The sequence below is a fragment of the Urocitellus parryii genome, chromosome 1 (assembly GCF_045843805.1).
Source record: "Urocitellus parryii isolate mUroPar1 chromosome 1, mUroPar1.hap1, whole genome shotgun sequence".
Taxonomy (NCBI): Eukaryota; Metazoa; Chordata; class Mammalia; order Rodentia; family Sciuridae; genus Urocitellus; species Urocitellus parryii.
The window spans coordinates 19,593,136-19,619,481 of NC_135531.1; the positions used below are offsets into that span (position 1 = coordinate 19,593,136).

Genomic DNA, 26,346 nt, shown 5'->3' on the forward strand with positions numbered 1-26,346 from the left:
CTCTGAGCTACAGCCCTACAGAGACTTTTTAATGGTAACCTCAAATACTAGGTATAGGTTGAATATCGCTTATCCAATGCTTAGAACCACAAGCATTTCAGATTTGGGACTTTTTCAAATTTTGGAACATGTGCACAGATTTTACTGGTTAAGCATCCGTAATTCAAAATCCAAAACTTTTTGCACACTGTCATAATGTTCAAAAGGTTTGAATTGCAGATGTTTCAATTAGGAATGCTCAACCTGTAACATTAAATGGCCAACTTCCTTATACTTCCCTAATTTATTTGGATCCTTAACCATGGTGTGTTGAGCAGAATGGAGAATGTCCACACCTTAATCTCTAGAACATGAGAAACTATTCCAAGTGCATGGAAAAGGGATTTTTCAGATATAATTAGATTACAGGCTTTAAAATAGGGAGACTTTTCTAGTCAGTCCATTTTAATCACAAAGCCCTAAAAAGCAAAGATGAAAAACAGATATGTTTTTCAAAGAGATTCAAAAGCAGGAGAAGGGCTCAAGGCACTGAAGTTGGCTTGAAGACAAAAGGACAACATTGAAGAGAACTCCATGTATGCTAAGGAAGTAAGAGACAGCCAGACAGAAAGGCTGCAAGGCACTGTATTGAGCATGGATGCAGATTTTTCTGACACACACCAGATCCTCCAGATGAGAGAACAGGCTTCCCAACACCACACTTCTGCCTTGACACCAGAGCAGAGAAAGCAGCACAGCTCACCTGAACTTCTGACTGATAAAACAGCACCATTAATTATCGCCTAGTTCTAAGATGCTAAATTTGTGGTAATTTGTTACAGCAGGAAAAAAAATATATAATTACTAACTATATTTTTAAGCATATTATCTTAAACATAGTATTAAAACTCCCAAAGAACCAAACACTAAATGTGAAATGTAAAGCTGTAGAAATGGGGATAATCCCCATAACTTTCCCCTACTTGGCATAAACATCTGGACCATTCCTCTCACTCTTGAGTAAAGGAATGTAATACTGGATTGTAGAATTTATTAACAATGTAATAATGAACACAACCAAAAGCCTTCAGGTTAAATCCTCAAACATTGGCCCTTAGTGCATCTGCAGTCCCAGCTACTTCCAGAGGTTAAGGCTAGAGAAATATTTAAACTAAAGAGTTCAGTCCCAAATAGGGCAACATAATGAGACCACCCCCATCTTTTAAAAAAATGGCCCCCAATGTGTAAGTCCCATGTTTAATTATTAGCAATACAATCAATTCATAATGGTGAAAAATAGGACACCAAAAATTTGAGAGTTTAAAGAAATTATGAAGAATCTCAATGTTTGAATGAACCACATGTTCATTTTAAAACACAAAGTAATTTTAAAACACAAAGTAAAAAGAATAAATATTTTTCACATATCACTTTTTAAAATGATAATTCGTATTCTGCATTGGTAGGGTATCATAAGAATGGCATTCCTACTATAAACTGCTGACTTTGGTACATATTGAAACACCCTTTCTGAAGGGCATTATGGCAGTAACTATCAAGCAGCTTTTAAAAATGCATACTCAATTTTTTAGATACTTTTTAATATTTACATTGTAAAAAAAAAAGTTGCCCTTCTTTTAGAAATCTACTCTATAGAAATACACATAAAAAGCCTTATAGAAAAAAGAAAAGTGTTATTCATAAAAAATGTTCTTTTAGCCTTATTTTTAAAAAATTTAAATTACAAACCATGTAAGGGAAAGTTAAAAATATTACACATTACAGCACTATTAGTCTATTATCCACTCATTCAAAATCGTGTTTTAGGACAGCAGTATAACTCAGTAGTAGAACATGTGTTTAGCATATATGAAGCCCTTGATTTGATCCCAGCAGTACAAAAAAAAAAAAAAAATTCATGTTTTGGAAGAACATTTTACAATACAGGAATCCTCAAAATATTGTCTTTCGTAATATTATAAATTGTTGGGTACAATAGTGCATGCTCGTAATCTCAGCAACTTGGGAGGCTGGGGCAGGAGGATCTAAAGTTTAAGGCCAGCCTCAGCAACTTAGAAAGACCCTGTCTCAAAATAAAAGATAAAAAGGACTAGGGGGCTGGGGTTGTGGCTCAGCAGTAGAGTACTTGCCTAGCATGTGTGGGTTCAATCCTCAGCACCATATAAATATAAAGAAATAAAGTATTGTGTCCGTCTACAACTAAAAATATTTAGGAAAAAAAAAAAAAGGACTGGGATGTAGCTCAGTGGTAAGCATCCCTGGGTTCAATCCCCAGTACTTAATAATAATAATATAAATTTACACATAAGTATATTAATTTTCTTAATACAAAAAAACTGAGAAGTTTTGTTTTGATTTTTAGATTATGAGTGATTTTACTTTATTCCTTGTGATTTACTGTGTTCTCTAGATTTTTCTGCTATTAATAAGTATTGTTTTTGAAATTAGGGGGGAGGGTTTTAAAATTTAAAAAAAAAAGATCTGAAATGAAAATAAATATTGTAGTTACCTATTTGTTGATCTGTGTTCACCAGAAGATAGTAAACATATGGCTGAAGACATGAACTGAATAAATGAATTAAATACATTAGCCTGACATTTGTTCCCAGCAAAACTGGGATGGAAAAACAATTTACATTTGATTTTTACTGAGGGCAATGCTTTTAACCGATGACTACATCTTTTTGAGACCCTTTTCTTTACCTCATAATGTGCCATAACTAGGGTCCACACAAAGATTGAAGTAAAGATTCTGGAGGAAAAAGAAGCAAAAGGGACCGAACAGGGGATGGGGCTCCACGGCAGAGTGCTTGCCTAGCACGTGTGAGGCACTGGGTTGGATCCTTAGCACGGTATACAAAAATAAGCACAGGGCTAGGGTTGTGGCTCAGTGGTAGAGCACTTGCCTAGCATGTGTGAGACACTGGGTTCGATCCTCAGCACCACATAAAAATAAAATAAAGGTACGTGTCCACCTACAACTAACAAGTAAATGTTAAAAAATGTTTTTTTATTGGTTGTTCAAAACATTACAAAGCTCTTGACATATCATATTTCATACATTATTAAAAAATGTTTTAACAAAAGGGGGATCGAGAAGCTGGGGTTGTGGCTCAGTGGTAGTGCGCTTGCCTAGCATGCGTGAGGCACTGGGTTCGGTCCTCAGCACCACATAAAAATATTGTGTCCGCCTAAAACTAAAGATACATAAATAAATAAATGTTTTTAAAAAGGGGGGATCGAACAACAATTATAATATTATCTAATGACTCCCCCCGCCCTTTTTTTTTTTTTCCAAAAAGGCCATTTCTTAGCTCTGTTTCAGGACGCAAAGAGACAACTCCTTCTCCACCAACATATGTTCTCCTCTCAGTAAGTCCCAAAAGCTGTACCTTTCTTTCAAGACTTGTCGGTAAGTGTCGTGTGCACTGGTCCCAACAGAAGGGAAGGGTAGAAGACGAATGAGGAAAATGTCGAGAAACTGGAGAGTCTACGCTAAATCTAAAAGGAGTTGGCACGCCACAAGTGCAACGCAGAAGTGACAACTCGGCCTTCTCTCCTGACCTTCAGTTCTTAAATCCTCTGCAAAAGGAGACGGGGCTCTGCCCCGGCCATTCACTCACCGAACCCCGTGAAGCCCATGGTAACTGCCAGCTCTGGGTCGGGTCCCGACGCGTCTGAGCCTGTCACTGTGGCAAGAAAAAGGAGAGGAGCTCCCGTTAGTGCGGCGCCGGGCACCAGGGACAGCACGCCCACCCACCCCGGCTCGCCTTGCCAAACGCACCTTCGCTGGGCCCCGAGCGCTCCATGGCAAGCCGCACAGAGAAACGTCCTGCAGCCGCAGCCCACACCGGTACCGCACTCAGCCTGCAAGCGCGGAGGAAGTCTCGCCTCCGAGTGTCAGCGATGCCGCAACGCCAAGAGCGGCGCCTTCCGCAAAGGCGAGGAGGCTTTGCGAACAGCGCCGCCCTAGCGGGAGGGCGGGGAAGCACCGCTCGAGCGGCCAGCCAGCTGGTGGGAAAAATGATTTGGAATTTCTTTAAAACCCATGACTCTTTTTTTTTTTTTCCCTCCCCGACTACTGGAGATTGAACCCAGGAGTGCTCTACCTTTGAGCTACATCGCGGCCTTTTTTATTTTATCAATGAGACATGGTCTCATTGAGTTGCCAGGCTGGTCTTCAGCTTGTGATCCTTCTGCCTCAGTCTCCAGAGTGACTGTGATTACTAAAGTGTTCCACTAACCCAGGCAAAACCTTTGACTTCTTCAGATGAGTTCGCTGCCCAGATGAAAATCCTCACAGAATATAAAAAGAAGTCAACAATCTCCTGTTCTTTGTGTTTTAGCCTTCTTTATGACAAAATTCCCACAGTTCTCTAATTTTAAATATTTCTTAAGGAAGAAAGGAGTATTATCTCCTCCATTACCCAAGAGTACTCAAAAGAAATTAAAAAAAAAAAACCCGCGTGACTATGAGTTGTCAGAAAACGCTCTCAAGCTCCTGACCTTAGTCAAGCTTAATGCTTGTTTACAGAGCAGAGCAAGGGTCCCAAAACGATTTTTGTGTATATTTATTGTATTTCCAATTCCCATTGGCTTTGATTTCTTTACAATTTGACTCCTTATCCATACTATGAATTAACGGTATATTATTTATCCTTATATTTCTGGAATTTACTAAAGCTGTGTGTACTCCTAATAAATTGTTGAATGAAAATGCATTCATAAAGGTACTCATTAGCCCCACTTGAGTCTCCTAACTCAGATTATGCTTTATTTGTACACACTAAATGATAATGATCAAGCCTAATATAATTTCCATTGTTCTTAGAATAAATATAAAAATTATTAACATGGGGGCTGAGGATGTACCTCAGGGGTAGAGTCCCTACTTAGCATGAACAAGGGCCTGAGTTTGATCCCCAGCACCAAAAAAAAGTTATTATCTTGGCCTCCAAAACTTTCCTGCATTTCTGACTTCATTTTTTACTATTTTCCACCACATCAGCCTTCTTTTAGTTCTATATCCAGTCTCAAAACACAGTGCATATATAATTTGAAACAAAGTAGGGCTTCATCTAGAGATTACTTAACTCAATGTGAACTTCAATAAATAAGGCTAATTCATTTTGCTTTTATAAAAATAAGTTTCCTAATGCCAAGCCTGAGTACAGCTACGCAAGCATCAGTTACTTAAACAGAACTTTGTGAATACAGTTTGTTATTAATCCACACCCTTACCTATAAATAGCTATTTCAGTTTAGTAGTCAAGGGTGGTAGGTGAAGCATTGAGATGATACATAAAATTTTAGACTACAAAGTACTAGAGGAAAAAGAGAAAGGGAAGAGAGGTATCAATCAGTAGGAACAGCTATTCATGATCATTAGAGAAAAGTCACAAGAAGATGTATTTGCTTTTGATAAAGAATACAGGCTCCGTGGTGCACACCTGTAATCCCAAAGGCTCAGGAGCCTGAGGCAGGAGGATCATGAGTTCAAAGTCAGCCTCAGCAACAGGGAGGTGCTAAGCAACTCAGTGAGACCCTATCTCCAAATAAAATACAAAATAGGTCTGTGGATGTGGTTCAGTGGTTGAGTGGCCCTGAGTTCAATCCTGGATATACAAAAAAAAGAAGAAAAAAGAAAGAAAGAAAAAGGCAATAATTGCACTAGCAGTGACTTCTACATTAAAGTATTTATTTGTGTGAAACAAATTCATAATCATAACTTTTAAGTGTAACAGGGCAAATTTGATTTTCTTGGAGCAAATGAACTTAATTTATATATTAATCAAATATTTAAGAGGTAATATAGTGTTACATAGATGAGTTCAATAACCACAATGTCTAGGTTTAAATCCTGTTTGTTTTGTTTTCAATACTGGGGATCTAATGCAGGGCTCTGGCATGTCAGGCAAGTACTCCACCACTGATTTATATCCTCAAGTCCTTTTTATTTTAAGATGGCACCTTGCTAAATTGCCCAGACTCACCTTGAACTTGGGATCCTCTGCTTCACCCTCCCAAGTAGTTGAGATTATGTAGGTACACCACCATGCCTGGTTTTGATTAAATAATTTTGGGTGAGTTGGCCTCTATGTACTTCAGTTTATTCATCTGTTAGGTAGATAACAATAGCACTCATCACATTACAGTTTTTTCTGGTGATTGAATGAGTTAATCCTCATAAAAGAATTAGAATAATGTCTGGGATATATTACACACTCAGACACAAAGCATTACAATTTCCATTCTAATAAAGAGATTTTTTAAAAACCTAAATACCTATCAGAAGCTTAATCAGATTCAGTCAACTTAAAATCAAGAATAAAGGAAGCTACTTGAGCAGTGATTTCAGTGTGAACTGAAGACCTGCTTAAGGATGTCCATGAGATCAAAACTATTTTCATAAAAACGCGAAGACATCATTTACTTTTTTCATTCCATTGACATTTTCACTGATGGTGATATTAAAAAATAAAGTGAGACACATTTAAATATGAAAATTTATTTCAGCAAACAATGATTCATAAATTGGGGGGCAGGAGACCACAAGCCCTTCAGGTCTTTGCCCAAGGGGCACAAGAGAAAGGCTTTTATGGGAGAGAACACGGGACTAGAGCACAGAAAATATTTGACTTGTTAAACTGGAGCAGTAGCCTTATTTGAATCATTCTAATGAAAAGTCTTATTTAAGAAGAAGATTAGGGCTGGGGATGTGGCTCAGCGGTAGCGCGCTCGCCTGGCATGCGTGCGACCCGGGTTCGATCCTCAGCACCACATACCAACAAAGATGTTGTGTCCGCCGAGAACTAAAAAATAAATAAAATTCTCTCTCTCTCTCCTCTCTCACTCTCTCTTTAAAAAAAAAAAAAAAAGAAGAAGAAGATTAACCAGAACAGTGAAGAAGAGCATGAGGAAAAGACTAACATTAAACAGAGACGAGTGGGGTGGGAGAAAGGGAGAGAGAAGGGAAACTATATGGAAATGGAAGGAGACCCTCATTGTTACACAAAATTACATAGAAGATTTTGTGAGGGGAAAGGGGGAAAAAAAAACAAGGGAGAGAATTAAACAACAGCAGATGGGGTAGAGAGGGAAAATGAGAGGGAAGGGGCGGGGGGATAGTAGGGGATAGGAAAGGTAGCAGAATACAACAGTCATTAATATGGTATTATGTAAAAATGTGGATGTGTAACCGATGTGATTCTGCAACTTGTATTTGGGGTAAAAAATGGGAGCTCATAACCCACTTGAATCAAATGTATGGAAGATGATATGTCATGAGCTTTGTAATGTTTTGAACAACCAATAAAAAAAAAAAAAGATTAACATTAAACAGGGATGAGAGGTGGGAGGGAAAGGGAAAGAGAAGGAAAATTGCATGGAAATGGAAGGAGACCCTCACTGTTATACACAATTACATATAAGAGGAAGTGAGGGGAAAGGGAAAAAAAACAAGGGAGAGAAATGAATTACAGTAGATGGGGTAGGGAGAGAAGAGGGGAGGGGAGGGGGATAGTAGAGGATAGGAAAGGCAGCAGAACACATCAGACATTAGTATGGCAATATGTAAAACAGTGGATGTGTAACCTATGTGATTCTGCAATCTGTATACAGGGTAAAAATGGGAGTTCATAACGCACTTGAATCAAATGTATGAAATATGATATGTCAAGAGCTTTGTAATGTTTTGAACAACCAATAAAAAAATTTTAAAAAATAAATTTAAAAAAACCATACCCTGAAAGTAAAATAAAATGTAAAATATAATATGGAAATTAGTGGAAATAGTAGAATAAGGATCTCCGGAAATCTGTTCCTCCATAAAAGCAATGAGAATATTGTTAAAAAACATTTTCAGAATCAACTGTTTCAGAACTCTGGAATTAACCAAAGAGTTGCAACAATAAAGGATCAATTATTTAAAAAAAAAAAAAGAAAGAAAGAAAAGTCTCATTTAAACTTTAGTTGGCAATTTGTGATTACTTAAACTTAAGAGGTCTCTAGTTTGGAGTCAGCAAATTTCTGATTGGTGTCAAATGTGACCGTTTACACTGAGTTGAGTTTTGCTTTGTGAACGTAAGAACTCAGGGAAGTCAAACTACCTTAGTCTAGTGGCCTTTTCTTTTTTCAACAGCAATATCTTTTTATTTTTATATTGTAGTTGTAGATGGACAGTATGCCTTTGTTTATTTTTTTTAATGTGGTGCTAGGGACTGAACCCAGTGCCTTATACATGCTAGGCAAGCACTCTGTCACTGAGCCACAGGCCCAGCTCCAGTCTAGTGGTCTTCTAATTTATAATTTTAAAGGTGGGTAAAACTACTAGATCCATAACATAAATCAAGGGAGTGGCAAGCAAAATGCTGTAGTAGTCACTGTATTTTTTGTTACATATCTACTATAAACGAAACCAGTTTCCCTTAATAATGTGCTTAATAAAGCAATAAGCATTAATTTTATTAAATCTTTATGCTTGAGTGTATGTCTGTCTAATACTTAGGTGATAAAACATAGAACACAACTAAGACATCAAAATATGATGGTCCTCTAAGAAGAAAATCACTTGTATTTGGGTTGTTAGAATTTTAATGAACCACCATTTTTGCCTGATACGGTGACTCACAAAGTATAGTTATTCAGATATACGTATTTAGGAAATATTTTCTCCAGAATTAATGAAATGAGTTTGTCAATTCAAGGAAAATGACTGTACTTGTTACCAACAGAATTAGAATTTTCAAGAGAAAACTGGAAACTTCAAAAACTCAATAGCCACAAAAGATCACAAGAGAAGAAAAGAAAAGAAAACTCAATAGCTCTCTTCAGTTTAACAGTTTCCAAAACTTTTTTTTTTTTTAATATTGGGGATTCAACCAGTGTTGTTTCGTTGTTTTTTGTTTGTTTGTTTGTTTGTTTGTTTTTGTACTGGGGACTCCCCCAGTGTTTTTAATTTTTATTTTGAGACAAGATCTCTCAAAGTTCAGACTGTTCTCAAACTTGCAATCCTCCTGCCTCATTCTCCTGAGTCACTGGGATTAGACATAGCACCACAACTAGCCTTAATTTTTTGTATAAGATAGGTAATGATATTAACATGATAACTTTTTCTTTTGGTTAATTAAATATGTCAACATTGGAAGTTCTGCAGAACTCAGTGAACCAATATTTCCCAAGTAATCAGCACATAATATACAGAATCATGTGGGGATAAAACATCAATTCAAAGTACAAGACAGACCAGTGGATTTTAATTTAACTAAGAACAAATGGAACTCACTGGGGCTGGGGTTGTGGCTCAGTGTTAAGGCACTGGGTTCAATTCTTAGCACTGCATATAAATAAATAAATAAAATAAAGTCCATCAACATCTAAAAATACATATTTTTAAAACTGCTAAAAGTGTTTTTTTAAAAAAAACTCACTGATGGGAGCGAGGGAGGGTGTATATCACTGACAATTTCAAATTCTACATCGCAGCTAATCTTTAAGAAACTACCACTTGTAAAGTCTAATCCAGTGCCAAAGAATATTCACAAGTGTCTAAAGGGCTATTAAAATCCTTCTTTTTTGGGCTGGGGATATGGCTTAAGAGGTAGCGCGCTCGCCTGGCATGTGTGCGGCCCAGGTTCAATCCTCAGCACCACATACAAAGATGTTGTGTCTGCCAAAAACTAAAAAATAAATAAATAAATAAATAAATATTAAAATTCTCTCTCTAAAAAAAAAAAACTTCTTTTTCCAGTTATATAATTGAAACCAGCTTTTCTTCAGCTAAACATATCTCAACCTATTGACAGCAGAAGCAGACATGAGAATCCAGCTGTCTTGTTAAGCCAAATATTAAAGACATCTGTAAAAATGTGAAATAATTCTGTTCTTCTTACAAGTGTTTTAGTTTTTAAAAGTACAATGATTTCTCATAAAATATATATTATTTATATTAACATGGATTTGGTCTCTTATACTTTTAAATGAATTTTAATTTTTAAATTTTCTTTCTGTGTTATTAACAAGTATAAATAAATATAACCCATACAAAACAGAGTTTCCTTGGAATCCTGAATAGTTTTTAAGGTAATAAAGAGATCCTGAAGCCAACAAGTTTTGGAATCTCTGTTAAAGAAAGGAGGTCAGCATAGCAAACTTTTCCTGTAAAAGGCTGAAACTTAGGTATTTCAAACTTTGCAGTCTTGGATGTGTAGACTCAATTCAGCAATTATAGCAGGAAAGCTGGCATAGACAATATGTAAACATTAAACATTATATTACCCCTCAGGACCATTGTTTCTATGGGAAGTATTAGACCAATATTGCTAGATTATCCAATTTGTAGAGTTGAAAATTCTCAATAGCCTATTTTGTGTCAAATTAAAAACTGGCTCCAGGGACTGGGGGTATAGCGCAGTTGGTACAGTGCTTGCCTCTCATGCACAAAGCCCTGGGTTCAATCCCCAGCACCATTAAAAAAAAAAAAAAAAAAAAAAAAAAAAAACAAGCTCCAGGCCAAACAACCACATTTCAATCTAAGATCTACCAAATATAAGTAAGTTGACAACTGGAGAACCAACTGCCCATTTATGTATCAGTAATAAATATTCTGATTACACCACACACCCCATTTTATTTTCCATTTTCTCAGTTACCCAGTGGTCAACCACAGTCCAAAAATACTAAATTGAAGGTCGGTGCCCTGAGAAAACTTTGGTCTAGGGTCCAGGCCAAGGCCTGCTTGTGTGGAAGTATTCACCATGTTGCTGCCTGTCCTTGCTCCACACCATCATCATTCTGGCACTCATCTCCAGCCTCCTGGACTGGTTCCATTTTCTGTTCTGAAAGGAGGAGATAGAGATGACCCTGATGGGGCTGCAGTACTCAGGCAAGAGCACCTTCATCAATATCATCATGAAGCGCCCACCTCCAGATAACTCTAAGGCCTGTTCTTTCAGAATCAGACTTTTACCGGGAATCCTTGGCCGACCCAAAACATTCCTAAAAGGGAAACCCAAACTGCTTGCCATATGTCACCCTCTCTCAATCTGAAGTACCAGAGCAGTCATTGCCCATTTCCCTTATTCAGAGTGGGGAATGAGACTGGGGCAAAGGACAGATAGCTGATTATCAAAGACAAGGCAATAAATAGATAGCACTTCCCCAACAATGGATCGCTAACACTTCTAGGGAAAGGGAAGAATCACACTTTCAACACAAGCAATCACCCCCTGGACAGTTCTTTTTCTGCCTTTTGGTCAGCAGGCACTAGAAGAAAGGAAACCTAAAAACTATAAAGGGTTAAGATACCCCCACTCCCACAGGGCAGGAGCTCTGGGTCCCCTATTCTCCAGGTGTCCAGAGAAGTGCCCCCCATCTCCTGTCTCTTAAGTAAAATTTACTTTTTACTCTTTCCTTGGCATTTCTTGGATGTTTAATCTTCAACACCAGAGGAATGAGGACCCAATCCTGATTTTTCAGACCTGTATCACAACCATACATCTAACTATTCATCCTTCCTGTCTTCCATCCATCAATGCCTCCACCTACTTGCTTATCTGTTCATCCATCTATTTGTCCATCCATCCATCCATCCACCCACTCAATCAGCAAAAACAAACAACAACAACAACAACAACAAAGAACCATCAACCTACATTAAGTGAAAAACTTCTTGGTGTTAAGTTCTGTACTAGGGCATCCAAAATTAAATAAGACCCAGTCCCTGTTCTCACTTAAGATAGTTCATAGGCCAGAAGAAGTGCTTATAGCATAGAAGTTTGGACATGTATGGGGCTTTGATGTTTATCATGGCCCTTGGTTCAGTGTGGTTTGTGTCCTTATAAGGAGAAGCACAAGCTTCATTCAATATGACTTGCTTTATTATATGATTATCTTTCCTCCTATTTAGTTGATTCTAGTGAAACATTTTAATTCCCTTACCTCTCACTTTGGGTATGCCCTATTGGTTTTTCTTTGTAGTTCCCATGGGGGTTAAATTTAATGTCAGAAAGAGATGTCACTCTGGTGTGAATCTACAGCAACTTGACTTCAGTAGTGTACAGATGTGGCTGCTGTGCCTCTCCAACCCTTCCCCTTGGGTTACTGATGTTACAGTGCTATATATGGTAATTATTCAATATCTAGAATAAAATTGGGATGTTTTTAAAACATTTTTTGTAGTTTTAGATAGACAGCATGCCTTTTATTTTGTTTATTCTCTGCCACTGAGCTACAGCCCCAGCCCAAATTGGGGTGTTTTGATACATTATTCTCTTACATCTTGTAGAAGACAAAAGAAGCACTAACTTTTATAATGAATTTGCTTTACCAGGTATCTTTCTGTCTTCATCAAGATCTGAATTCCTATCTAATGTCCTCAGTGCAACCTGAAGGACTCCCCTCACGAAGGGCATATCTAGTGGAGACCAGCTCCCTAGGCTCTTGTTTATCAAATGCTGTGGTTTGAATGTTATTTATCTCTCCAAAATCCTGGTTGATAGTTTAGCTTCAATGTAACAGTTCTGAGAGCTGGTTAGGCCAGGAAGCTCCACCCCCAGGGATGGGATGCGCACATTAAGAGAGCTTTTCCAGCAAATGCAGGGACCTGGTTCAGTTCCCAGCACTGCATGCGCACACACACACATCCATTTGTGAAGCTATGCTCTTTTGTCACAGTGACCAAAACACACAACAAGAACAACTTAAGAGTAGGGAAGCTGCCACGAGAAGGGTATCATGCTCCTTGACCCGAAGCTGGAGAACGTGGTGGTGGATGCCAGCGGCAATGACAAACTCATTGACTTTGGCTTGAGCACCAGATTCACAGCTGGGAAGAAACTGAACAGGTCCTGAAGCACCCTCCTCTATGTTGCCCCGGAAGTCATCAAGTGGAAGGAAGGGGCCCCTGACTGACATCTGGAGTCTGGGTGTCATTCTCTAGTTTATGCTCAAAGGGAAACACCCATTTATGGCAAGCACTGGTAAGGAGGTCAAGGAGCTGATCATGCAAGAAACATATAACATTCCTCCACATGTTTCTGGGGGAGCACAGAGCCTGATCAGTGAAATTACTGACAATGGACCCCATGCAGAGGCCTATCACAGAGCAGGTAATACAGCACCAATGGCTGAGCCAGCCCAAGGAAGCTTCACTCACTTCTAGTGAGGCACTCCCCAAACTCCCGGGTATCGCAATTATGAAAATCATTATCAACATGGGTAATGACCACTATAATACCTGGGTGTCCATAGTAAGTAGAAAGTACGATGTCACGATGGCTATATACCTCATACTCAAGCACCAGAGAACCCAGTGGGAGGGCTGCTCAGTCCAGATGAAGCATGAACTTCACCTGGGCCCTGTGGATACTCTGTCTGCCCTTCCCTTGCCCTATGAGCAGCAGCAGCCTGAGGAGACCAAGCAGTCCTGGCAGAAGGGTGATGAAGTGCCAGCGTGCCTGCCATTATTCTCTGCTTTTTCCACGTAGACACATCCTTCTCAGCCTAGCCTCCCAGCATGACCCTGTGCCCAGCAGGCCAGACTCCTCAATGATCCTCAATAGGGGGGTCACAGAAGATAGCAGCTCATCCTCCCAAAGAGGTATCCACAGGACAATCCCACAACAACAGCAGGGGTTGGGAGAGGGTGAGGGAGAGGATTGCCAACTGCATTCCACAACTTGTGTTATATACCATGCTTCGGTTACTCAGCATTCAGTGGCTCCAATAGAAACATAGAGCCAAGACAGACAGAACCAATGGAAAGCCAGAAGATCTTGAACTCCGTGGATGCTGACATCATGGTGTTGGAACGAGGTGTGCCAACTGGATCAGGCTTCTCCGCATAGATTCCAGGCAGGAGTGCATCTAGATGCACCAAGAGTCTCCTCTGCTCCCACCTGCGATACCCATCATAGATTTTCCCTGGGACACTTCCAGACATGTCATAGCTACTTTTCCCTGGGACACTTCCCTCTGACCTGTTCTTTGCCCTTTCACCCATGCTTTGGGAGAAAAATTTCTTTTTTTTTTTTCACAAATTGTATAAAATTGATGTTTCAAAGATTAAAAAAAAAAAAAACTAAATTGAAAACACCAGAAATAAACATTTGTAATTTTTAAATCGAGTGCTATTTTGAGCAATGATTTAATCTCACATCAACTACTGTCTGTCCTACTGTAGACATGAGTCACCCCTTGGTCCACTGTATCCACTCTGTCTGTACTACTGTTATGGTATCACAGTACTTGTGTTCAAGTAACCCTTGTTTTACTTAATAGTGGCCAAGTGCAAACTTTCATGATTGTACACTGTTACAACTTTTCTCTTAATATTAATCTCTTACAGTGCCTAATTTATAAACTAAACTTTATCATGGACAGGGAAGAACAAAGTGTGTGTGGGTGGGTGGGGTGTGGTACTACCCAGGGTTTCAAGCAGCTACTGTGGATCTTGGAACTATCACCTCAGGTTGAGAAACTAATATGACTCCATTTTAAAAAGTAAATAACAGCAGCTTGTACCTCAAGGCCTGTCCTAAGGAAGGGGGCGTGACCCTTGTCCTTGGAAAAACCCACAGAGCATTCCTAAGCACATACCCACCCTGCTGAGTTGTTTGTCTGTAAATAACAGGAGAGGTCTGAGGCGCCAGGTGTCCCTCAGTTAGGCTAGGTGAGGACCCATAGCAACCCCCCCCCCCCCAGCAACCTCCAATCAGGATGAGACAGGGAGAATACCTGGAATGCTAGATGACCCCAAGTAGTTTATGGTGGTTGATAACAAGTTGGGAAACCATGTAGTTTAGCACGTACACCCCTCGTGGCCTAAACCAATCAGTTCAAAAGAATCCCCTTCTTGTACTAACCAATCACCACTACCCATCTTGTTCCTGCCATTGAATGTGCTAATCAATGTTAAGAGTTTTTTGATTTTCCAGAGGTATGGAATGATTTGCAGTGTGATGTAGTGACGCATAGATTATTCCCCAAAAACCTATAAAATCTCACTGAACAAAGGACCCGGACTCACTCCCTGGGACCACTGCATAGGGAATGGTTGTGAGTTCAGGCTCGAGCTTGCAATAAAGACTCTTGTGTGCTTTCATCAGATTCGGCTCCTGGAGGTCTACTGGGGTCCCGCGAATCTGGCATAACAAGATAAGGAGGACTACTGAATATTTTCCATAGGGTCGAATTATAAGTGTATAGACCATAAATGTCATAGAAATTTTGATATTCAGAAATTCAGCCAAGATTTTGAGGCAGTTACAAGTAACTCAAACTGGCATGGTGGCACACACCTTAATCCCAGCAGCTCAGGAGGCTGAGGCAGTAGGATTGCAAACACCAAGCCAGCCTCAGCAACTTGGGGAGACCCTATCTCAAAATCAGGACTGTGGATAAAAATAACACTGGATTCAATCCATAGTACTGGGTTGGGGGTAATTCAAATGCTAAATGACCCATTTAGAGTAATTCAGTTGTTGATTAAACAAATTATGAAGAACTGGATGATGCTTACTTAGGTGAGGTTCTCAATAAGGACTGTTTTTGAAAATGGGTCCTTTGGGGCTGGGGCTGTAGCTCAGTGGTAAAGTGCTTGCCTCAAAAGTGTGAGGCACTAGGTTCCATCCTTAGCACCACATAAAAATAAATAAAGATATTGTATGTTCATCTACAACTAAATAAATATTTAAAAAAATGATAATAGTAAAAAAAAAGAAAATGGGTGCCTTGAGTTATCCAATTTGTTTTCTTTAGGAAATGGAGTTTCTCGGCTTTCTTTGCAACTCTCATTGTCCTACTGCAGTTTTTACACACTAATCAGAAAAATTATAGTGATGCGTTTGAATAGCTTCGTGTGAAGCACCTGAGAACAGGAATGTTGTGTTTGATATTCTCAGCAGCAGGCATATGTCAGATACAAAATAGATATTCATTGTCCTAAAAGATCTGGATGATCTTTTGGTTACCTACTTTATACCAATTCATGCACTATGTACTGGGGATAAAAAGATGAATTATAACAGTCTTTTCCATCTGTGTAACGGGAGAGAAAATGCACACAGTGACCCCCGTGTACAACGCGATAACTCCTTAAACATCTAATGTTTTACAATAACAAAGCCCAAAAGGAAGATACGCAAACCCTAACGAATTTTAATTTACTCCACCTGGTCCATGAGAAACACAGTGAAATTATGGTTCACAAGAAATCTGTCTCAAACAATTTACCAATTCCTAGCCATTGTTGGAAGTTTAGAGCACGAAGGTAACTGATCTGCCCCCCCACCCAATGGCAACACCCACCCACCCCGCGCGTACTCAAATAACTGCAGTTGCTGGATTCCGATTTCGGAAGCTCGAGGCCAGGGACCGGCACGCGAGGACACCCACCGCAACCAGAACAGCCCGATCGCCCGCCTCCGCACCCCACTACCCCGGTTCCTCCCCTCTTTCCTCGCCCTATCCCTCCCGACCCCGCCCTCCCCACTCCTTTCCTACCCCTTCCCCTTTCCCCCTTCCTCTATTTCCTGGACGACCTCTCCCCACTTTTCCCTAGCCCATTCGGAGGGCCTTCACCGGGTTCCCTCCAAAGAGCTTCCCGCCCCCTCGCTCCGCCCCCAGGTTCCGCCCCCTTAACTGTTTCCCCTGCCCAGCTCCACCACGGCGTCTTCCAGTTCCCTCCCGGACGAACCGGAAGTGCGTCATGACCTGGCGCCCGGGAGCTCGTTAGGCGCGCGCGCCCCAAGCAGCCTAACTGAGTTAGCTTCTTGGGTGTTCTGGGCTTTCTCCTTGGGATTTGACTATTTGTCGACTCTGTTGTCTACGATTTTCGGCATGCCGTCCTCTTTGCTGGGTGCAGTGATGCCGACCTCTACGTCGGCCTCAGCCCTGCAGGAAGCTCTGGAAAATGCGGGGCGGCTTATCGACCGTCAGTTGCAAGAAGACCGCATGTACCCGGACCTTTCTGAGCTGCTCATGGTGTCTGCTCCAAGTGAGTGATCGGTGTCCATTTGGTGCCCCTGCTTTCTCAGCCGAAAGGGCTGTCGTCTGGCTCCAACTTGGTCTTTATCCCCGGAATTGGTCCCAGCGAAGACATCCTGAGGTTTAGAGCGCTGTTTATTGCGGTTTTGAGAAACAACAAATAGCCTCTTTTCGGTTCTTTTCCTGTACTTAGTTTCTTCATTGTAGATATTTGAGAGGATAAGAGTGAAGAGCAAGCTTCCCCTAGCCCTAAAGATCTTCCCACTGCCCTCAAGTGTTTATCACCAAGACCAGATAGGAAAGAATTCCTGACCTAAGTCCCATCTTTGTTCATTCCTTGTATTAACAATTGAGCAAATCAAAAGAGCAAACAGTTGATTTGGAAACTTATTACGTTCTTTCAAAGATATGTTTTACTGTATGTACAGTTGGTGTAATGTGTAAGTGCTGGGAGGTGTCATCTACCCAGTGTGATAAAGGAAAAGAACAGGGAAATCGGTAGTGTAAATACACAGGGAGGGTAAGGCAAGGTATGTTGTCAACAAAAGAGAGATGAGTGGCAAGTTATTCGTTTAACGGTTTTAAAATTCTAACCTACTCCTCCGGGCTTAGGGAGTTCCATCAGTTGATAAAAAGAGTGAGTCCTGGGGCTGCAGTTGTGGTTCAGTGGTAAGAGCACTTGCCTAGCATGTTTGAGGCACTGGGTTCAATCCTCAGCACCACATAAAAATAAATAAATAAAGTAAACATATTGTATCCATATACAACCAAATAAATAAATAAGTAAATAAATGAAAGAAGTGAGTCCTTTGTGAGTTGGAAATTGGAGAAAAGCAGAGATGTTTAAGAGAAGTATAGATGAGATTTTTGGAGCAAGAACCAAGGTTATTTAACCAGGATAATATGTGCAATGTAAACCAAAAATACCTTTGACAATTTATAAAAATCTCTAATTGAGATACTTGTAATTAGAAATGTTAGAAACAGACAATATTTGTCTCTGGCAGACCTTTACAAGTGGGCTTGTTTTGTAAAGTCGGATTGGCCTATTAGCAACTGTGATTTCACATTGGCCTCCTTAGGTTTGAAAAGAAGATGTAAAATGAGTCCCTCTATTCTAGTCCTCTTAAATATCAGATCCCTTTACAAACACTTTCCTTTTTAATTTAATCTCTTTCCCTTCTTTTGCATTCTATTCTTAATGCCTTTCTGAGCTGCTCATGCCTCTAGTCACCCTGAGCTTAACATGTCTTGTATAAGAAGACTTTTCTTCAGGATCTTATTATACGCTATATAATTTCTAGCATATTCATTCTTTATCTAACAGACTCCTTCCAGTCTCCCTGGAAAAATATCTCTGAAGGGCTGGGGTTGTGGCTCAGTTGTAGAGTGGTAGAGTGCTTGCCTAGCGTGCGTGAGAGAGAGAATGGATTCGATTCCTGGCACCACATAAAAAACAAACAAATAAAATAAAGGTATTGTGTTCATCTATAACTAAAAAAAAAAAAAAATTTAAGTCTTTCTGAAGGCTTTCTTAACCATTCCCATCCTCACTAAAAGTATTAATTCCACCTTTTGGAATTTCATTTCCATTATCATGTGCACTGTTCTATTAAAACTTTTTTCTTTGGATTAAATGGAATGTCTAGAATTGGCTTTAAAAAGAATCCATTGGAGGAGTGGACGTAAACATTGTGCATATTATTGGTAATTGTTGAAGGTGAATAATCAGTACATAGGAATTGATTGTAAATGTTTTTTTAACTTCCATAATACATTTAAAAAATGCTTTATATGTCAGCTTCTCCCGACATCTTTTTTAAAAATTTTTAGTTATACATGGGCACAATATCTTTATTTACTTATTTTTATGTGGTGCTGAGGATTGAACCCAGTGCCTCACATGTGGGAGGCAGGCGCTCTACCACTGAGCCACAATCCCAGCTCCTCCCAACATCTTTATTTTTATTTTTTTTTAATATTTATTTTTTTTTAGTTCTCGGCGGACACAACATCTTTGTTGGTATGTGGTGCTGAGGATCGAACCCGGGCCGCACGCCTGCCAGGCGAGCGCGCTACCACTTGAGCCACATCCCCAGCCCCGTCCCAACATCTTTAAAAAAAAATTTTTTTTTTTGGTGGTGGTGCTGGGGATTGAATCCAGGGCCTTGTGCATGCAAGGCAAGCACTCTACCAATTGAGCTGTATCCCCAGCCTCCCCCAACATCTTTGTATTGTATTCTGTAGAGCCTGAAAAGGTACTTGGGATAATTGTCAGTTGGTTCTAATGTTCAGGATCAGTAAGACAAACAGTAGAATAATTCTTAGTGATCTGAGTCTTAGAATAAGAGAAAGGTTACCCACTGAGAACACTGTTTAAAGAGCTTCTGTGGTTTTTCTCCCAGTAGGATATTACTCGAATAGTATTATTTGTATTTTTTTTGTGAACCATAACCTTTGTGTCAGGGTTGAAAATAGTAACTGCCCACTCAACACTGGAATTTCTCCCAGTTTATGTTAGGTAAGACTCCTTTATTCTCTTTGTACTTTTAGAAACATCACATGCACTCTTTTTGTGTATGTGGTGTGGGGGAGCTTAAAATGCTTCTGTATGCCCAATTGATGAGCATACATTATTATCATAAATAAATGCTTCATTTTATTTTTTGTAGGTAATCCCACTGTTTCAGGCATGTCAGATATGGATTATCCTCTACAAGGACCTGGTTTGCTATCAGTACCCAATCTTCCAGAGATCAGTTCCATCCGAAGAGTTCCTCTCCCACCTGAACTTGTCGAACAGTTTGGACGTATCCTGTTACTTCTTATTTAACTATTTGAAAAAATGTTAAAATTGGTGTTTTCATTATTATAATTCTTTTTTAAAAAATATTTATTTTTTATTTTTAGGTGGACACAATATCTTTATTTTACATTTATGTGGTGTTGAGGATGGAACCCAGTGCCTCGTGCATGCTAGGCGAGCACTCTACCACTGAGCCACAACCCAGCCCTCAATATTATAATTCTTGATTTGGGTTTGAATTAGTATTGCATATAAGTTCATTTAAGAGTTTTATTTAAAATACATTTAAATACATGGGTAGTTTGCTCTTCATATTAAAAATGAGCAGAACCCAGGGCCTTACATATGGTAGTCAAGAGCTTTTCCCCTCAGGTATGTCACCAGTTCCCATATCATGATTTTTTTTAATCGTAAACTTTACGTCAAAAGCTATTGAAGCAATGGGGCTGGGATTGTGGCTCAGTGGTAGAGCACTTCCCTAGCACGTGAAGGCGCTGGCTTCGATCTTCAGCACCACATAACAATTAAAAAAAAAAAAGGCATTGTGTCCAATTACAACTAAAAAAAGTATTTAAAAAAATACTTTTGAAACAAATTGAAGAGAAATGAAATTGAACTCTTTCTACCTTACATTCATACTGTATCAGATATGCAGTGTAACTGCATGATGGGAGTTTTTCCTGCCATCAGCAGAGCTTGGCTAACAATTGATAGTGACATATTCATGTGGAACTATGAGGATGGGTATGTATTTAAAGTCTTGTTTGCTTTGGTGTGACTGGAATTCAGTTAACCTTTATTGCTTATTGCAGCTAGTGTTCTACTCATCAGAAACTGTCTTTTCTTTTTTTTTTTATTTTATTTTATTTATTTATTTTTTATTGGTTGTTCACAACATTACAAAGCTCATGACATATCATATTTCATACATTAGATTGAAGTGGGTTATGAACTCCCAATTTTACCCCAAATGCAGATTGCAGAATCACGTCGGTTACACATCCACAATTTTACATAATGCCCAATTAGTAATTGTTGTATTCTGCTACCTTTCCTATCCCCTACTATCCACCCTCCCCTCCCCTCCCATCTTCTCTCTCTACCCCATCTATTGTAATTCATTTCTCTCCTTGTTAATTTTCCCATTCCCCTCACAACCTCTTATATGTAATATTGTATAGCAATGAGGGTCTCCCTTCATTTCCATGCAATTTCCCTTTTCTCTCCCTTTCCCTCCCATCTCATGTCTCTGTTTAATGTTAATCTTTTCTTCCTGCTCTTCCTCCCTGCTCTGTTCATAGTTGCTCTCATTATATCAAAGAAGACATTTGGTATTTGTTTTTTAGGGATTGACTAGCTTCACTAAGCATAATCTGCTCTAGTGCCATCCATTTCCCTGCAAATTCTATGATTTTGTCATTTTTTATTGCTGCATAGTACTCCATTGTGTATAGATGCCACATTTTTTTTATCCATTCATCTATTGAAGGGCATCTGGGTTGGTTCCACAGTCTAGCTATTGTGAATTGTGCTGCTATGAACATCGATGTGGCAGCATCCATGTAGCATGCTCTTTTAAGGTCTTCAGGGAATAGTCCGAGAAGGGCAATAGCAGGGTCAAATGGTGGTTCCATTCCCAGCTTTCCCAGGAATCTCCAAACTGCTTTCCAAATTGGCCGCACCAATTTGCAGTCCCACCAGCAATGTACAAGAGTACCCTTTTCTCCACATCCTCGCCAGCACTTGTTGTTGTTTGACTTCATAGTGGCTGCCAATCTTATTGGAGTGAGATGGTATCTTAGGGTGGTTTTGATTTGCATTTCTCTGACTGCTAGAGATGGTGAGCATTTTTTCATGTACTTGTTGATTGATTGTATATCCTCCTCTGAGAAGTGTCTGTTCAGGTCCTTGGCCCATTTGTTGATTGGGTTATTTGCTATCTTATTGTCTAATTTTTTGAGTTCTTTGTATATTCTGGATATTAGGGCTCTATCTGAAGTGTGAGGAGTAAAAATTTGTTCCCAGGATGTAGGCTCCCTATTTACCTCTCTTATTGTTTCTCTTGCTGAGAAAAAACTTTTTAGTTTAAGTAAGTCCCATTTGTTGATTCTTGTTATTAACTCTTGTGCTATGGGTGTCCTATTAAGGAATTTGGAGCCCGACCCCACAATATGTAAATCATAGCCAACTTTTTCTTCTATCAGGCAAAGAGTCTCTGATTTGATATCAAGTTCCTTGATCCATTTTGAGTTAACTTTTGTGCATGGTGAGAGAAAGGGATTCAGTTTCATTTTGTTGCATATGGATTTCCAGTTTTCCCAACACCATTTGTTGAAGATGCTATCCTTCCTCCATTGCATGCTTTTAGCCCCTTTATCAAATATAAGATAGTTGTAACTTTGTGGATTTTTTTTATTGCTTATTGCAGCTAGTGTTCTACTCATCAGAAACTGTCTTTTCTTATGTGGTATCTGTGTCAGTGTTTCTCTACATGCATACCAGTCATTGTGGATGTTAAAATATGAAATCTGTTTTTGGAGTTCTGAATTAGGCCCAAGAATTTTCATTTATAACAAGCTCCCAGGTGATGCTGCTAGTCTTAAATACTACTTTTTTTTTTTTTTTTCCAGTGCTGGGGATTGAACTGAGGGCCTTGCATATGCTAGGTAACCTTTAGCACTGAGCTACATCCCCAACCCTAAGTACAACGCTTGGATAGCAGGTTCTAGGTTCCTAGCTCTTAACCTGTAGTAAATATAGTATATTGGTAATTTTTTTGAGAATTGATTTGACAGTTTGAAAGACCCCTGTTTTCCTAGTATTTCTATTAAGTGTGGGCATCTGATAACTTATTGAAGTGACTTAAACATTTTGGCCAGTGTGGTGGCATGTTCCTGTAATATCAGCAGCTTGGGAGACTAAAGCAGGAGGATCACAAGTTCAAAGCCAGATGAAGCAACTTAGTGAGGCCCGAAGCAATTTAGTGAGACACTGTCTCAAAATAAAAAATTTTGAAAAGGGGTTGGGGATGTGACTCAGTGGGTAAACATTGCTGGTTTCAATCCCATACCAGGAAAAAGAAAAGTTCTGTTGTCATTTTGTAGTCTTGATTTTGTGTGCAAATTAAATATATATAGTAAAGTCTCAGTGAAGGCCCAAGGCAATCTGAACTTAAATAAAGCATATTGATCTCCCTCTTGGCCTTTTACAAATAAATTTTGTTTTGCTTCCACTTCTTCATCATTATCCTTAACTGAGGTGTGGGATAACCATAGGAAGGCCTGTGTAGTTCAGTCTTGCCCCTGAATAATTAATGTTTCTTCTAAGAACAAAACACATGCATTCTGTTGGGTCTGTGGCTCAGCAATAGGGCACTTGCCTGGCATGTGTTGAGGCACAGGGTTCAATTCTCAGCACCGCATATAAATAAATAAAATAAAGGTCTATCAACAACTAAAAAAGTATTAAGAAAAAAAAATATGTAAAAAAGATCCCATGTCATTGAATCAAAATTGACACCGTCTGTCAACTTGTAGCTTAATGGAAACTAGGTTTTAAACTACAAGTTTCCATAACTATTTTTATATTGAAATGTTATAGCCACAATAGAGTGCTTGTGATTGTTCTTTGTGTACCCTGAATGTTGCTCCTATGTTGTTACTAGAACATATTCATTTTTTTTACTAAAGAATTAGACCTTTTTGTTTAGGTATGTGTATGAGAAAACCCAGTGCAGAAAAACTGCAGGATAATTCAGCGTGAGAATAATCATTTTATTTAAAAAGATTTTTACTTTAAAAAAATATTTGCATTTTGATTAACAGCTAACATTTGTCTAACAAATATTTATTGAATTGTTGTGCTAGGAAAAGTGCTGAATAAGGTTAATGTGGTCCCAGTCCACATAGAACAAATAGCCAAACTTTCCTTTGTGTCTTAGTTTGAGTCACTAATACAGAATACTGGGAAACTTACAATTAACACAGATTTATTTCTCATATTTTTTTGGAGGTTTAAGGTCAAGGCACCAGTAGATGCAGTGTCTGATAAGGGTTCACTTCCCAGTACATAGGTAGCCATCTTCCTTTGTCTTTACATAGAAAGGGGGGCAAGACATCAGTAGATAAATGGGTCAAGAAAATGTGTTATATATATACTCTATGGGGTTTTACTCAGCCATAAGGAAGAATGAAATTATGGCCTTTGCTGATAAATGGATGGAAATGGAGAACATCATTCTAAGTGAAATATGCCAATCTCAAAAAATCAAGGGTTGAATGTTTTCTCTCCTCTGTGGAAAGTAGAGCAAAATAAACAAAAAGGTGGTAGGGGGAATCTGATATCATAAACATACAGGGAATATCAATAGAGTAGTAGAAGAAAAGAAAGAGTGAGGGAGGGAGGACACGTAAGGGGATGAAATGTGGAATAAATTTAACAAAATTGTATTATATGCATATATGAATATATAACAATGAACTTCACCTTTATGTATATGTAGAAAGTGCCAATAAATAAATAAATGAGCAAAAGGAAGATCAGTAAGTACAGGAAGGACAATAGCAAGAGGGAGGAGGTGAGAAAAAATTGGGAAGAACAGGGATTGAAGTAAAATTCTATGCATGTATGATTTTGTCAAAACGAACCCAACTCCTTTGTATAACTATAAAGCTCTAATTAAGAAAGGAAGGAAGGAAGAGGGGAAAGAAAGCTCTTTTTTTTAGTTGTTGTCTGTAAATATTTCTTGGGGCTTCACTAAGTTGCTGAGGCTGGCTTTGAGCTTGTGATTCTCCTGCCTCAGCCTCCTGCTGAACTGTGCTTTTTTTTTTTTTTTTTTTTAATAGTTATAGATGGACAGAATGCCTTTTCTTTTATTTATATTTATGTGGTGCTAAGGATTGAACCCAGTGCCTCACACCTCACACTCGCTAGGCAAACATTCTCCCACTGAGCTACAGCCCCAGCCCTGAGCTGTGCTTTTAAAATTTTTTTTTAATACTAACACTTCATTGGCTTTATAATTTTCATCTCTGCTGAAATTCTGATTGTGTGTGTGTTTGTGTGTGTGTGTTGCTGGTGATTGAATCTAGTATCTTGTACGTCCTTAGCCCTCTGTTGAAGTACTTTACTCATTTATGCATTTTGTACATTAGAAAATTTTCCATTACAGCCTGTATTGGTTATAGTTACTTTAAATTCCTTGTCTGATACTTTAGATTTATAGCTGTCTGCTTCTGTTGATTACTTTGTTTCTTGACAGTTGGATTTTCTTTCTCTCTCCTGCTTTTTGTGCCTCATTTGTTTAACTGAAAGCCAGATATCACACATAGAACAGTAGATACTGGGGCTGGGGATATAGCTCAATTTGAAGAGTGCTTACTTCATATGCACAAGGCCCTGGGTTCTAATCCCCAGCACCACCACCCTCCCAAAAAAAGAAGAACAGTAGATACTGTGTGAAGTTGTCTTTATAAATGGATGTGCCTCTTCTCTTGCTGAGGTATAGTAAGAAGGCCTTTATTGTGGAAGGATTTTTTTTTGATACCAGGGATTGAACAACCCAAGGGCTCTTAACCACTGAACCACATCACCATCTTTTTTGATAAAGGGTCTTGCCAAGTTGCATAGGACCTCACTAAATTGCTACCGCTGGCTTTTAACTTGCACTCCTCCTGCTTTAGCCTCCCAAGCTGCTGGGATTACAAGTGTGCCCAGTTTAAAGTTGGCTTTTTCCAACATGGAAACAACTGCATTTGGCTTTTGTGTGTGGCTGTAGTTACTCTCAGAGTACTACAGGTACCAGATTCTCTTAGGCTTAGGATGCAGGTTGGGTTACTGGAGATTTTTTATTCCCTCAATATTCCTGTTCTACCCTCATTGTTAGGCTTTCCCTGTGAACCCCTTCTTCTAAGAGAGTCCTCTCTGCACTCTTTCCCCTGTCTTAGCAATAGATTGATGATAATAAATGTTTGAAGCCTTGTTGGAGAGAGATTTGCAATGTGGTATAGTTTTCCCATTTCAGGTTTAGCCTTAGTCAGGTCTGTGTCCCTAAATCTTGGGACCGAACTAGTTTTGTTTGCTGGTTTATTTATTTTTTATTATATTCTATGTCTAAATTTATTCAACAATAAAGAGCTATAAAATAAGACTGTGTTTTCTTTGTACATATAACATGTTTTTCTTCGATTATTGACAGAGGAGACCTTGCCTATTTTGATGGACTTAGTGAGACAATCCTTGCTGTGGGACTTGTGAAACCAAAAGCTGGTAAGCAATAAAAATATAAGAGATGAACTTATGTTTGTATATACATAGACTATGAATGTTTTAGGACCAAATAATACATTTAAAATATTTTAATTTACCATTGAAGTTTTATTCTGAATTACATGTAATTAGAAATATGAATAGAAAATGATTAGGAATATTTAACTGTTTATTTACTTTCGTGATGTAAGTCTCTCTCTTTCTCTCTTTTTTAATAGTGCTGGGATTGCCCTCTATCATTGAGTTACATCCCTAGCCCCTTATTCTTATCTTCTAAATGTTAAAGTATA

At 38.9% G+C, this 26,346-nt stretch overlaps 2 protein-coding genes across 4 annotated transcripts in view; one reads left to right on the forward strand and one right to left on the reverse strand.

The window, feature by feature from the left end:
- The window catches only part of Wdr70 (WD repeat domain 70), a 300,524-nt gene extending 296,640 nt beyond the window's left edge, over positions 1-3,884 (reverse strand). For both annotated transcript variants that reach the window (XM_026401787.2, XM_026401788.2), the window contains exons 1-2: positions 3,785-3,884; positions 3,624-3,689 (exon numbers count right to left, since the gene is read on the reverse strand). In XM_026401787.2, coding sequence (XP_026257572.1) covers positions 3,624-3,689; positions 3,785-3,809 — 91 coding nt within the window. In that variant the 5' untranslated portion in view covers positions 3,810-3,884. The remainder of the gene's footprint in view (positions 1-3,623; positions 3,690-3,784) is intronic.
- A 12,838-nt stretch (positions 3,885-16,722) lies between these two features.
- Positions 16,723-26,346, forward strand: part of Nup155 (nucleoporin 155) — a 59,681-nt gene continuing 50,057 nt past the window's right edge. For both annotated transcript variants that reach the window (XM_077795508.1, XM_077795510.1), the window contains exons 1-4: positions 16,723-16,993; positions 19,656-19,793; positions 20,437-20,533; positions 25,986-26,056. In XM_077795508.1, coding sequence (XP_077651634.1) covers positions 16,837-16,993; positions 19,656-19,793; positions 20,437-20,533; positions 25,986-26,056 — 463 coding nt within the window. In that variant the 5' untranslated portion in view covers positions 16,723-16,836. The remainder of the gene's footprint in view (positions 16,994-19,655; positions 19,794-20,436; positions 20,534-25,985; positions 26,057-26,346) is intronic.